Here is a 14,544-nt window from a genome sequence, read left to right as displayed (position 1 = left end):
TAAAACTAGGAATATAAATGTTTTTCTTTCCTGACTCAGTTCTCTTCACTAATGCATATATATGACGAAGTAAGCACTTTTGGAGAAAAGTGATAATTCTGTGAAACTGCTGACCGGAGTTAATTTGAGAATAATGAATTTTACTTCCCTGGGATTTATTCTTCCCATTTTCAATCAGGGTTATGAAATTTATTCTACAATTTCTGTCAATTTAAAAAAATTATCACACACACAAAAATGAAATAAAACCAGAACAGAATATGAAAAATATAATCCAAGACTTTTGACAGCACACATACTTCTATTTAGAATCCTTTCTGAATCCTTCCCATTTGCTTTTCACTTTCTCTACATACTTTCTGCCGGAAGTGCTCAACATACTTTTTATATTTCAGTATATATATTTAAGTAACAAGTGTTGCTGGGAATACAAACAAAACTGCTGTATGTTTAAGATGGATTTACAATTGTTTTAACAAATTAGTAGTGCATTTGCTTGATTCTTCTAAACATGAGAAGAGCATCTTAGAATATCAGGGCTGGAAGAGACCTTAGGAGATCATCTAGTCCAACCCTCTGCTCAAAGCAGGACCAATCCCCAATTTTTGCCCCAGATCCCTAAATGGCCCCCTCAAGGATTGAGCTCCCAAGCCTGGATTTAGGCAGACCAACGCTCAAACCACTGAGCTATCTCCCCTGATCTTAGGAATTACTGGCAGTTCTAGTGATTGCACGTGTGGAACTGATTCATAACTATTTGTAAAGACACTTTACATTTGTAGTGATTTAATAGTTATGTGTTTTACCTAGGAATATCTTTAAAATGTAAAAACAGCTTAGATCTCCCCCTTGTGGAGTCATTTACACTCTTTGCAAATTAGTGTATAGTAGGTGGAAAATCAGAAGGGCAGCTGTGTTAGTCTGGATCTGTAAAAGCAACAATGAGTCCTGTGGCACCTTATGGTGCCCCAGGACTCTTTGCCGCTTTTAGGTGGAAAGTGCAACTTTATACACAATTGACTTCACATGGTGCAAGAGCGTGGAGGAAAATCAGGCTCACTACGTTAAATTTAATAACTATTTGTCTGTTGCATAAATCCAATCTTGTACCATTGAGGGCAATGGTAGGTTTGCCAGTGACTTCAATGATCACAAAAATCAGTCCCTATATAATCTTTGGTTTCAGAGTAGCAGCCGTGTTAGTCTGTATTCGCAAAAAGAAAAGGAGTACTCGTGGCACCTTAGAGACTAACACATTTATTTGAGCATAAGTTTTCGTGAGCTCCTTTTCTTTATATAATCTTTGGAGTAAGGATCCTGGCTCTTCTGAGCCCAGCACTGTGAGAGTGCTACTGGAACATAAACAAATGCAATAAATAAATAATAATACGAAATAATACTTGAAACCTACCCTCGCATAGAATCAGGGATGTTTTATTTTTCTGTTCAAACTACGCTCAGGGCCAGGCTATTTTGTTCCAAGGCGTGGGACAGCTGCATAGAAGTGGGATGAGTTCACAGTGTTAGTGTAAAAGAAAAGTTACGTTTCCACTGTGCATGCCAAGAAGACAATCAGGAATTCATCAAGATTAACATGACTCTTCAGAGCTGCCCAGAAGAAAACAGGGGCTGGAAGGTGGCTTGGTTTGGCTTAGCGTAGCTATTGCAGCCAGAGTAGATGGGATGCCCGCTAGAGCTGGAATAGACTCTAGGTTCATTTCAAGGTTGCCCCCACCGGCTCTGTGTGGCTGTGTCTCACCTCTCCTGCCTTGGCAGCGGGGAGCCTGTGCTGGGTAAGGACGACACTGACCAACATAGAGAAGTGGCCCCAGCCCTTCCCGCTCTTGGGACCGTCTTCCCTGAAGCGTGGCGGGCAGTGCTAGGATCGGGCCGAAACCTTCCTTCACACCCCGCCCGGGCGGCTGGAGAGACGCCTCCCCGCGAAGCCCCCGCTGGAGGGAGCCGGAGAGCCGCCGCCCCCGCCCCCGCCCGCAGGGCGCCGCGGGAGTCCCGCTGGCCGAGGCGCCCAGGGAGCTGCTCCAGCCGCCTCGCGGGAAGCAGCTGGTGCAGGAAGATGGCGAGCCGCAGCCTCCTGCCGCTTCTCCTCGGCACCCTGGGGGCTCTGTGCTGTAAGTGGCGCGTCTCTCCCCTCTCCGCCGCAGCCGGGCCCTGCTGGAGGGCAGGGCGCGGCGCCCTTTGTTCGCCCGGCTGCCGGGGCCGGAGCCGCTGTGTCTCCGGGGAGCCAGCCGCGGGCGGGGTTTGATCCCCCTGCTGTGCTGGGAGTCGTGGCCCTGCCTCACTGCAAGGGGGGAGCAGGGACGGCCCGCTCCCTCGGCAGGCTGGAGCGGGCCCCGGGGCGGGCTGCGTCCAGCGCAAAGGGATGCGGGGATGGGAAAGGATGGAGCGGGGCTTATCTCTTGGGGTGGCGGGATATCTTCTGCGCTAGTCCGTAATGCTGTTGGTCGGGCCAGTTTGGGGGGCGGGGAGCTGCTGACTCCTCCCGGAGGTGGCTGGGCTCCTTTCCTTCCAACCTGTTGCTTTAAGCTTCCCCTGGGAGCTCGGGGAAGACGAGTTTGCAGTGAGGGGGACCCCTTGCTGATCGGAGAGGTGCATCGCCTTGGCCAGAGGAAGGCTTAACAGCAAACGGCATTTCACAGCCCCAGGGGAATCCTAGCCATGCAGGGCTGGAAGGGACCTGGACTTCTGGCCAGCCCCCTGCGTTGGGGCAGGTCACGGTAAACCTAGACCATCTCTGCCAAGTGTTTGTCCGGTCTGTTCTTGGGGAAAAAAAACCCCTCTAACGATAGGGCTTCCACAACTACCTGTGGAAGCCCATTCCAGAGTTTAACTCCCTTTACTAAAAAGAAAAGGAGGACTTGTGGCACCTTAGAGACTAACAAATTTATTAGAGCATAAGCTTTCGTGAGCTACAGCTCACTCCCTTTACTGTCTTTAAAAGAAGTTTTTTTCATACTATCTAACCTAAATCTCCCGTGCTGCAGATTAAACATATTACTACTTGTATTACCTTTAGTGAATATGGAAAACAATTGATCACTGTTCTCTTTATAATGGCCCTTAATATATTTGAAGACTGTTGTTAGGCCCTGCCCATGTCTTCTTTTCTCATGACTAAACATACCACATTATTTTAATCTTTTCTCATACATCAGGTATTCTAAACCTTTCATCATTTTTGTTCCTCTCAAATTTTTCCAATGTGTCCAATTTTCCCTAAAGTTTGATGCTCAGAATTGAACACAATACTCCAGCAGAGGGCTTGGCTCACCACTGCTGAGTAGAGTGACAAACTTATCTCCCATGTCTTATATACACCTCAGAAAGATATTAGCCTTCTTTGCAACTGTATCACATCCTTGACTCATTCTGTTTGTAGAGCCACAAATAGAATTCCTGGATTCTTTTCAGAACTACTACTGCCTAGCCACTTATTCCTATTTTGTAGTTGTGCATTTAATTTTTTTTTCTTTCTGAAGTATAGTACTTTGTACTTGTCTTTATTGAATTTCAGATCAGTTCTCCAGTTTGTTATGGTTGTTTTTAATTCTAATTCTGTTCTCCAAAGTGCTTGCAACCCTTCCCAGCGTGATATCATCTGCAAAATTTATAAGCATACTCTAAATCATTAATGAAAATATTGAGTAGTACTGAACCCCAGACAGACTCCTGTGACACCTCTCTAGATATGTCTTCCCAGTTTGATAGCGAACCATTCCTAGCTACTCTTAGAGTACAACCTTTTATCCAATTGTGCATCCACTTTATAATAATTTATTTTAGATCACATTTCCCTAGTTTGCTTATGACAATATCAAGTGGGACTATGTCAAAAGCCTTACTAAAGTCAAATATATCACATCTACAGCTTCTCCCTCCACTAGCTAGTAATCCTGTCAAAGATGGAAGTTAACTTGGGTGCTTGTTATTTACATGGATTTGTCAAGAACAAACAAAAGCTCTTCAAGGCAAGGACTGCCTTTTCTGTGTTTGTACAGCACCTAGCACAATGTGGTCCTAGTACATGACTGGGGCTTCTAGGCACTATTGCAATAATAATAATAATAATAATAATAAATACCAAACCCTTGCCTGTAAAAACCAACCTGTTTGCCTGCATGTTTAGGGTCTCATACCGCACCTATCAATGTGGTAGCTTAGGCCTGGTCTATATTACAAAGTTAGGTTGATGTAAGTCCACTTGTTTGTGCACGTGTCTCTGGCTGATGTCAGGACCCTGTTATGGTGACGCAGTAAGTGTTTGTTACTGTGGTCAATAATGCAATACAAATATAATCTTTTCCAATACTGTGTCAGATTCTGCAGTTCTTTACCTTATGTTCCTTCAAATAGCAATTCGTGGGTGGAACTCTGAACTCCTGTGGAGTGCTATTGACTTCTGTAGAGCTTTGGATCAGGCCTCAAGTGAACAAAACTATTACTGTTTTCTTTGTGCCCAGGAGCAAAAGCCAAAATATGTATCCACCATAGAAATAAAAACAAACAGCTTCAGTACAAATGGGGGGAACATGTACTGATAAAAACAGAGAACATATTGAAACTACTGTATGTAACGTATTAAGTAGGCTTGTTTCAAAGCAAGTTGTTCATTTGCCTCAGTAAGGCAGTTTTCAGGGTGATTTTTACAAAATAAAGAAGCGGTATCGGAGCTGAAATTTTTCTATGTCTGCAGAAAATTTTAATCTATTATGTAAAACAGAGAAACCCCAAACTTTCCCTTGCAGTTTCAGAAACTTGACGCCATTCTATTGACAGCATGGTTCAAATGATAACTTTTTTTTAAAGCAAACGGAAAAGGGAAGTAAATCAGGAAAAAAATTGCCTTGCCCAGAGGGCACACTGAATATAAACATGAGAAGTTGTAACACTGGAAAAGAAATCTTCCGATTAACAGTGCGTAAATATGCAGCAAATTATGCCAAACATCTGATAAGAATGTATCATACATAGAATATATTTTACTGAATACCCTATAGTTTTGTATCATACATTTAATTTGTTTTGGTGTCTCCAACCTCTTCTCATTTTAGTGATTAGATCTGACATCTGTTTCTGAGATTGTGTGTGGAAATAACATTTTGAACTGAAATGTATATGTAGCAGTATCTCACTAAATCACAATGGCCACCTAGAGTGAGATAATCTAGCCTGGGGTAGGCAAACTTTTTGGCCTGAGGGCCACATCTTGGTAAGGAAATTGTATGGCAGGCTGTGAATACTCACAAAATTGGGTGGGGATGAGGGCTCCAGCTGGGGGTGTGGGCTCTGAGGTGGGGCCAGGGATGAGGGCTTTGTTTGGGGTACAGGAGGGGGCTGCGGGCTGGGGGTGGAGGAGAGGGATTTGGAGTATGGGAAGGGGCTCTGGGCTAAGGCAGAGGGTTGTGGTGTAGGAGGTGGTACAAGCTCTGGGCTGGGGGTGTGCATTCCAGGGTGGGGCCAGAAATGAGGGGTTCAGGGTGTGGGAGGGGGCTCTGGGATGGGGCAGGGGGTTGGGTGCGGGGTGGGGGCTCTGAGCTGGTGCAGGGGAGGGGTGAGGGCACCGGGTGCAGGCTCTGGGGTGGGGCTGGGGATAAGAGGTTTGGGGTGCAGGAGGGTGTTCCGGGCTGGGACTGAGGGGTTTGGAGGGCAGGAGGGGGATCAGGGCTGGGGCAGAGGGGTAGGATGTGGGAGGAGGTCAGGGGGGCAGGCTGTGAGTGATGCTTACCTCAAGAAGCTCCTGGAAGCAGTGGCTTGTCAAGGAGACAGAGGATTGGACTGGATAGTTAGTTTGGGAGTGTACCACAAAGACTTCAACTTCAGAATCTGGGAATTCACCATCTTTATTTTCTAAACAAAAATGAAATTTGCATTCCTAAAGAGAAGGAGAATTCCCAGATTCAGAAATTTCAGTTTCTTTGGGGTAGCCAAGTCAATAACTTAAAGCATTAGGTTGAGGCTTGTTTTGTTTAATTTTATTTCCTTTACTTAAAATTACAGATGACATAACTGCAAAACTATTATCAAATTGCTAGATGTTTTTCAGTAATTTTCATTACTATAGTCCTAATTTTATTTTTTGCGGTTTTTTATCAACACCCTGTCCAAAATTAGTTTTTCCTAGGAAATTGCCAACCGTGCCTATAAAGGATGCAGAGAGGTGGGTGAGGAAAATCAGACTTATAAATCGGACTCTATACCAGAGGTAGGCAAACTTCAGCCCGCGGGCCACATCCGGCCTGCGGGACTGTTCTGCCTGGCCCCTGAGCTCCTGGCCCGGGAGGCTAGCCCCCGGTCCCTCTCCCACTGTTCTCCCTCCCCCGCAGCCTCAGCTCACTGCACCACTGGCCCAATGCTCTGGGCAGCAGGGCTGCGAGCTCCTGGGGCAGTGCAGCTGCAGAGCCCAGCCTGACCTGGTGCTCTGTGCTGCGCGGTGCATGGCTGGCTCAAACTGGGCTGCACGGCTGCCTGTTCTGATGCAGCCACGCCGCCAGCCACTGGTGCTCCAGGCAGCGCAGTAAGGGAGCAGAGAGTGGGGGAAGGGCGTTGGATAGAGGGCAGGGGAGTTCGGGGGGTGGTCGGGGCCGGGGGTGTGGACAGGGGTCGGGGCGGTCAGAGAGCAGGGAACAGGGGGGGCTACATGGGGGCAGGAGTTCCGGGGGCGGTCAGGGGACAGGAAGAAGGGGTGGTTGGATGGGGCAGAGGTCCCTGGGGGCGGCAGTCGGGGGGGTTAGATTGGGGCGGTGGAGGGCAGTTAGGGCTGGGGGGTCTAGGGGCGGTTAGGGAGAAGAGGTGGTTGGATGGGGCCAGGGGTCCTGGGGGGGCAGTCAGGAAGGAGAGGACGGGTTGGATGGGGTGGCAGTGGGAAGTTAGGGGCTGGGGGCCTGGGGGCGGTCAGGGGACAGAGAGCGGGGCTGGCAGGGGTGGATAGGGTTGGGGTCCCGGGGGGGCGAGAAGCAGGGAGGGGTCAGATGGGGGCAGGGGCTGGGCCATGCCTGGCTGTTTGGGGAGGCACAGCCTCCCGTAACCGACCCTCCAGACAATTTCTGACACCTGATGTGGCCCTCAGGCCAAAAAGTTTGCCCACCTCTGCTCTATACTGTCTATAATTCTGTCGCCATGGAAGCAATGGCAGAATATGCCTTTTGCTTCAGGACATAACATTTCATTTAGAATGAAATTAATCTGGCTCCTGTCCAGATTTATTAGTGGAGAGGAGTTAAGCCTGATCTAAACACAGGGAGGTTTTTTGTGCCAGGATAATTATTTTGGTTAGGGCTGTGACTTCTTTTTGTTTCTACTAAAATAGTTATACCATTATAAGACCTAGTGTGGGCCCAATTATATTGTTATAAAGGTTCTTAAACTCTTGCAGCCCATGCCTGAGTTATACTACAAAGTTAGACAATGGAAGTCACCTGACACACTAGTTAAGACAATGGAAGTCACCTGACACACACCTGACACTAGTTGTGTATGTGTGTATACTTAAATATGTCTCCCACTGATGTAAGCTCTCTGTTATGCCAACATAGTAACACCCTCTTCCTGAGTGGCATTGAGCCATGGTCGATGTACTGAGGTCAGTGCTGCATGAATGCAGATGTTGTGTTGCCTGTGTCAACCCTAACAGTCCTCCAGAAGCTGCCCCACAAAGGCCAACACTGTCCGCTGTGGTCACAATTGTGAACTTCACTGCCCAGGGGTCACAGAGACCAGAAGCCCTGCCCTTTTAAAACCCTGCAAATTTTTGAAATGCCCTTTTCCTGATTGTCTATCTTGGCACACCTAGCAGCTCTTCATCGTTATGTGCAACTGCCCAGCTGACCATTCCAGCTACGTATTCCCAGTGCACTCCAGGTTAGAGTGGAAAGGAGGTATTGGATCTCCTGGACCTGTGAGGGGGAAAAGACTATGCAAGCACAGCTACAGACCATACACAAAAATGTGGACATCTACAATTGGATTGCCGGGGGCATGCAGGAGAAGGGGTATGTCAGAGATCAGCAGCAGTGCCAAGTGAAAGTGAAGGAGCTGCGGCAGGCATATCAGAAGGCCAGGGAGGACAACAGTTGATCCAGTGCTGAGCTACAGACCTGCCACTTTTACAAAAAGCTGTATGCCATCTTGGTGAAGACACTGCCACTGTTCCCCACACCACTATGGATACTTCCGAGGAGCCTGAGTCACAGGCTCCTGGCATGAACAGCAAGATGAAGGGGGATGGGGGACATGTGACTGGGGGAGCCAGCTGTACCACAAGCCAGGACCTGTTTGAGACTCCACTGCAGTCCAGTCAGTCCTGGCAGTCGATCACAGATGAGCCCAATGCAGGGGAAGGAACCTCAGGTAAACGTGTAAATGTATCTCCCATTACAGTGATGGCATCCCCAACTTACCGGAATACAACTAGTGACTTTGTGTTAATTATATGTTGTAGAAGAGGTAGCAGAACAACAAAGAGAGAGAGAGAGAGAGGGTTGCTATCTGCTTTTCATTCCCCTATAGATTTTAGGCAGGGGGGCCATACAGAGCAGCTTCTGTGTACAGGGATGTCCCTTGAATCCTCCTGAGAGGTCTGGAGGAAATGTTTTCATGGTGGTTCTCTGCAATCTTCTCCCAAAGGTTTAGACTCCTTTTTCTTCCTCTATGGTAGGATACTTTCCCATGTCAGTCGGCAATATACTTCAATGTCACCTGTTGAATTTACAGGCTAGCAGCATATGGGCCCAGGTGGCTTTGGGATGCCAGCAGCAGTTGTGCTCTCTGCCTTTGTTATCCTCAGGAGGGAGAGATCAGCTGCCTGTGGAAAATGGTGCCTGTATTTAACCCCATTGTAACCCCTGTACTCATGGTTTCATGCAACTGAGCAATTCTCTCGTCATTTCCTTCACCTCTGGCAGGCCATACTCACCATGGCCGGTGGTGTGAATGGTACTGTGCACAAGCATGCTGAAGCAGAAGTGTCAATAAGCTCGTTTTATTTAAAACTTTAGGGATGCAAGGGACAGGCGTTCTGAATCTTACTTTTTTTTGCTTTCCAGTAGGACTATATTGACAATGCAAAATGTGTTTTATCTGTAACTGCTGCCATTGTGGCCTTGAGGGTCTCTCCCTCCACACCCATGGAATGCCTGAGCCAGATAAGAAGCAAAAAGAAGAGGACTTGGGATTACCTGTTCAGTGAGGTCTGGCGAGCCAGTGCTGCATCAGTCCATCAACAGAGGGCCTCGAGGATGAATACTGTGGACTGTATGAAGAGGGAAACGGGAGACAGCCCAGGAAAGAGAGAGGGGAGTACATTAGGACATAATGGGGCTTTTCTAGCAGCAAACATAGATGTTACAAGTTCAACAATCCCAGGCTCACCTCCCTTTGCATTCCATGGAGAACTCCAGTATTGCACTTCCCTATACCCCCGACAGTGTTTCATGTGGCATCAGGGGCTGCATCCCTACCCCTACCATTCCATATCGAGGAACATGAAGGTCAATCAAAGCTTTACATGCATGAACCCTTGAGAGCCACTGTTGATATATATGTAAGCTAAAATGGATATGAATGTTCCTTCCTCTTCTTTAAGGTTCTCATGTATTTTGCTTTTATTTTGTATTTGTATTTTGCACAGAATTTTTTAGAGAGTTTTTGTTGTTCATCTTTATTCGTTCACAACATGTGCCTCACTTGTTGTACACAGTGACACAACACATCGGATCAGTGACAAACATAGTGTAATAGTCATAAATATACAGCAAGCATCAGTGTTATGATCACAGATGTGCATGAAGCACCACACAATTCCTAACAGGTCCCCAAAACATCAGGGTCAGGTACAGCATAGTACACCACACTGCATTACTATGGCTCCCGGTTAAAGTGCTATTTCACAGCCTCCCTGAGCTGTATGGCTCTGCATTGATCTCTTCTGATAGTCCTTGTGTCTGGCTCAGCAGACAGCTGCTCCATGTCCGCTTTCCACCACAGTGGCAACATTTCTTTCTTTGCTTCACAAATACATGTTGCAGGACACAGCAGACAGCTATAACTGTTAGGATATGTCTCTCACTGAGATCCAACCTTGTCAGTAAACAACCTTTAACCTTAAACAACCTTTAACCTTGTCAGTAAACAACGCCAGCTTCCCTTCAATCTACGAAGGGCACATTCAACAGTCATTCTGCACCTTCTGAGCTGGTAGTTGGATCTTTCCTTGGTGCTGTCAAAGTGGTTACTGGTGTACAGCTTCATGAGCCAGGGGAGCAAAGGGAAGACTGGGCACCCAAGATTGCTAGTGGCATTTCAACATTGCCAGTGGTAATCTGCCAGTTGAAGAAAAAAAGTCCCTGGTTGTAGCTTTCTGAACAGATGTGAGCTTCATGCACCTTCCCTGACCGCTGAACATTGATGTCAGTGAAGCATCCTGGGTGGTCCATCAGACCTTGCATAGCCACAGAAAAATAGCTCTTTCTGTTGATGTACTCTATGCGGAGGTGGTTTGGTGCCAAAACAGGGATGTTTCTGCTGTCTATCACTTCACCAGAGATCAGGAACCCCCCTTGCTGCAGATTCATCCATTATGTCCTGCACGTTGCCGAGAGTCGCAGTCCTGTGTAGCAGGAGGCAATTAATGGCCCTGTACACTTGCATGACAGCTGCCCTTACAGTGGATTTTCCAACTGCAAGATGACTTCCCACTGCCTGGTAGCAACCTGGAGTTGCAAGTTTCCACAGTGCAATCACCACTCGTGTCTCCACTGTCCATGTAGCTCTCATGCTGGTGTTCCTGCGCTGGATGGCTGAGGTGAGCTCAGCACACAGATTCAGGAATGTGGTCTTGTGCATCCAAAAATTCTGCAGCCACTACTTGTCATCCCACATCTGCGTTGTTATGTGATCCCTCTCAGTCAATGCTTGTTTCTCAGACCAAGAAGCAGCACTCCATTGTTTGCAGCTGCTCGATTAATGCCACCGACAATCTTGAATTGTGTTCCACCGCAATCTGACCTCCAGGAGATTGTCCTATTCCCTGCTGCTCTTCTGGCAGATCTGCAAATACCAGAGGTCTATGTATCCCATATTTTAAATGCACATGACAGTAGGGCAGAGCTATATAAACTCCATGCTTCTATCAGAGATGACAAACAAGAAGTCCCAGGCAGGTTTGTGGGATTTTCAAAATAGTCATGGAAATTATGGGATAGAGATAGTATTATGGGGTAGAGAAAGTTGCATGATAGGAACTTGAGTCCAAGGTCCCAGGGTTAACCCGTGTGACTCTTTAGCCCACCGTGCATTGCCATAACATCCCAAAAGATAGTGCATGGGACTGTGGTGAGTTGCACATTGGGATACCTACCCATGGTGCACCACACTGGGCATCAAAACAAGCTCTCTTGGTGAGTACGCAGAGCACCGATGCAAGGAGCCAAGTATGCAAGTGTACAAGTAATAGACTAAATGTGGCAGCTTCGTGTTGACGTAACTTGTTTCGGCAAAAGTTTGTAGCATAGATATGCTCTCATTCTCTTTCCTGTGCAGGTACTGACATCCTACTAAGGATCTGGCACACATATTCTGTGACCTGGCTTAGATGATGTAATCTATGAGAAAAATATATGAGCAACTGAAACTCTTTTTATTTACTAGAACAATTCTATCAGGAGTTTTTTCCCCACAAAATTTTGAGAATGTTTTGAATAAACTACTGTGTTTTTTCTTGAGCAGGATGATACAAGGATTTCCTAGAAGCAAAGCTCACCTCTTTATGGCAGGGAAATAAGTTTTGAAAATCAGTAGTATTTTATTCTGAACTCATTCCTCACAGAAATGTTGGAAGTTTAGTGTGTAAGAATAAATGTCTTCCCTCTTTCTTCATTTTAGTTTTTGCTTTAATAATTATTCCCCAATAAGAAACATTTGTTGATTTCACATATATCCAGTAGAAGATTTATTATAGCTGCTTTCATTGACATCCTTTCAGTTTGGATGCATTGGCCAACATGAAAGGGTAGTAGAAATTCTAGTTTGTATTTTCATTATGTATTACAGTCTTGTCACCTTAATTTCATATCCTGAAAGGGATATCTTGGCCTGCAGGAGGAATTCTGTTGGCTAATGTTGCATTCCTGTTTAGAACCACCTACCAAAGCATGTTCTTCCTTCTGGACAGGTGGAATTTTAAAGCTGTAAGAGTTATAATGAGTGAAATAGTTATGTAAAGTGAGACTGTTGGCCAGGTTACCCTATTCTAGGGAAAAAACCTACAAGAAAAATCTATGTGAGGATCCCTCAGTTCAGCTGGAGAAGCATAGTTTCCTTTCTCCTCTCTGTGCTTTGCTGTATAGACTGCAAGACCATACCCCACACCTCCATCCCCCAAAACCTCCATTGAACCCCAGGGATCTGAGAGTATCCTGGCACATCGTCTGGAAGTCAGGGCCACCTGCATAGAGGTCTGCTCAAATTCTGTGCCCCCACCGTGACCTGTCCTGCTTCCCAGTCCAAGGGAATCACTGCCTTGGAGGGGGTTCAACAGAAAAGATAAAAACACAGCCCTTAGCTATGTTATCTCAGTAAGCTATTCCCTGTACAGAAGAGGGATGATGTGTGTGTCCTATTGGTCCCAGTCCAACATCTTCCTTCCCCTGCTCAGATCTCTGGCCCTATAGAGGTGGTTGACCCCATTGCCTACTGTGGATAGATCTGGAGATAGTAGAGCCACGCCTAGTGGGAACCCTCTGCATGCAAATCTCTGTAATACAGTTTCACCTCCAGTCCCCTTGTGTCTGAGGCATAGGCACAAGGGGACAGAATTAAGGCTGAATGTTCAACCTTCACTTTTGCAGTTTCCTTACCCTGAGAGTTTTTGTTTTTTCCGCCCATTTTTAATGTTGCAATAACGCATGCTTTTTGTTGGTGCAAGGAATATGTATTATGTTAATTCTGGCTGTTTTCTTTCAGACTCTTCATCTTACTTATGTCAAATCTACTAAAGAATATATTTTTTAAATCTTTTAAAAATATACAGTATGTTTATATATGGCTTCCTCTCTGGATCCTACTGAGAATTAGCTTCTTGGTATGCCCCAGTTCAGTGAGACAGGACCCTCTGCAGTGTGTGAGATATTCTAGTTATAGAAACCATACACAATCCCCTTTTAGAACTAATTTAAAAATTGCCTTTTATTTAATAGAACTATATGTTATCTTTTAGGATCAGATATATCCATATAATCTTGTATGCTATCATGCTTCCTGCTGATACACACAGTCTCTTTAGTGGTAATATAGATTGAATTTTCCTTGTGAGAGATGAATTTTGAGACCAGTTCTTTAGTCCTGAGCTAGGCTGTCTATTTAGTGTGACTGACTGACCTGCAGAAATATTTAGCATAATGGAATTGCAGGGCATATTACGTAAAATAAGTAAATCCCAACCCTAATCTAATAATCTTTCATCTTTTTCAAACCAGAACAATATCCACTAAACAAGAGCCTGTCCATCCACTTTCACCACTGTCTCTCAAATCAGTGAGCCATTTTAGAAACTTTTTTTTTTTTTGAACACGAAGGGGGGAGGTTTTATTTGGCCTGGTTCCCTAACAAACAGATAAATCCTGTTTAACACGCTTATCTAAAGGAAAACAAAAATACGTTCAGAATGGCAACTGTTCACACAGTCCATGAAGCTGTTTTTTACTGACAGCAACTGACACATCATTTATGACTGTTATGGGAGACCATCTGTATATGCCAAGGCTGTATGGAATGCTTAGTGAAAATCTATTCTGAAAAGTTGCTATAGCAGAAATAGAATCTTCTTTAATGAGTAGATCTGCTACTCATCTAAGATCTGCTTAATGTAGTGAAAGAATTAAGGGTTTTTTCCCTTCCTGACAATATTGTGGAACAGACACAGATTTGGGAGAGATGACTTACACATCAACAAAATTAATAACAATGTTCCAGTGTCGTGTCTTCATGATTAATTGTTTTTAATTTTAACTGATCAAATTTGATATACAAATTGAAAGATAATAAATGCAGCTTTTTTCTCCCCAAGATTCATTTTTCAGAGGGAATCTGAATTTTTAAGGTTTACTTCCTGATTCAGAGTTCTGCCTTTTGGAATTTCATTTCCATCCTATTTAACAAGACACTTTTGGTTCTAGCAGTGTAATTCTGGAAAAGAGGCTGCTTTGTCTCCCTACCAGTTAGCAGTGGAGACCTCCTTGTGTGGTAATCTCCGTCACAGAAAGCTTGGTTCAGGAATCATGATCTTTATAATCAAGCCAGTTAAATAATTCACTTCCTCTGTCTTATTCTGTTGTACATCTTCTGGGTCTTATTTGAGACAAGGGAAGGCCAAGTCAGTTTACCAGTTAACTTTACGATCAGTGGTCTAGTTCATTTGTTTTCAATTTATACAATAGTTGCTTTGAGGGCAGAGAGGGAAGAAATCACTTCAAGGCAATTCAAGGTAATATAGTAACCACAGTAGTTGTTGATCCATTAGTGAGGTTGTATGTG

General features: G+C 45.3%; 1 protein-coding gene across 2 annotated transcripts in view; it reads left to right on the top strand.

Moving 5' to 3' along the window:
* The first annotated feature begins 1,745 nt into the window (after positions 1-1,745).
* The window catches only part of JAM2 (junctional adhesion molecule 2), a 65,092-nt gene continuing 52,293 nt past the window's right edge, over positions 1,746-14,544 (top strand). Inside the window, exon 1 of one of the 2 annotated variants that reach the window (XM_038383021.2) lies at positions 1,746-2,129. Coding sequence is in view for 1 of the 2 variants with exons in the window: in XM_038382228.2 (XP_038238156.1) it covers positions 2,075-2,129 (55 nt within the window). In the remaining variant the exon portion in view is untranslated. The remainder of the gene's footprint in view (positions 2,130-14,544) is intronic. The other variant, XM_038382228.2, reaches the window with a different exon arrangement.

Source organism: Dermochelys coriacea, chromosome 1 (assembly GCF_009764565.3).
Source record: "Dermochelys coriacea isolate rDerCor1 chromosome 1, rDerCor1.pri.v4, whole genome shotgun sequence".
Lineage (NCBI taxonomy): Eukaryota > Metazoa > Chordata > Testudines > Dermochelyidae > Dermochelys > Dermochelys coriacea.
The sequence above is the reverse complement of the archived record's forward strand: the minus strand, read 5'-3'. Positions and strand labels throughout refer to the sequence as shown.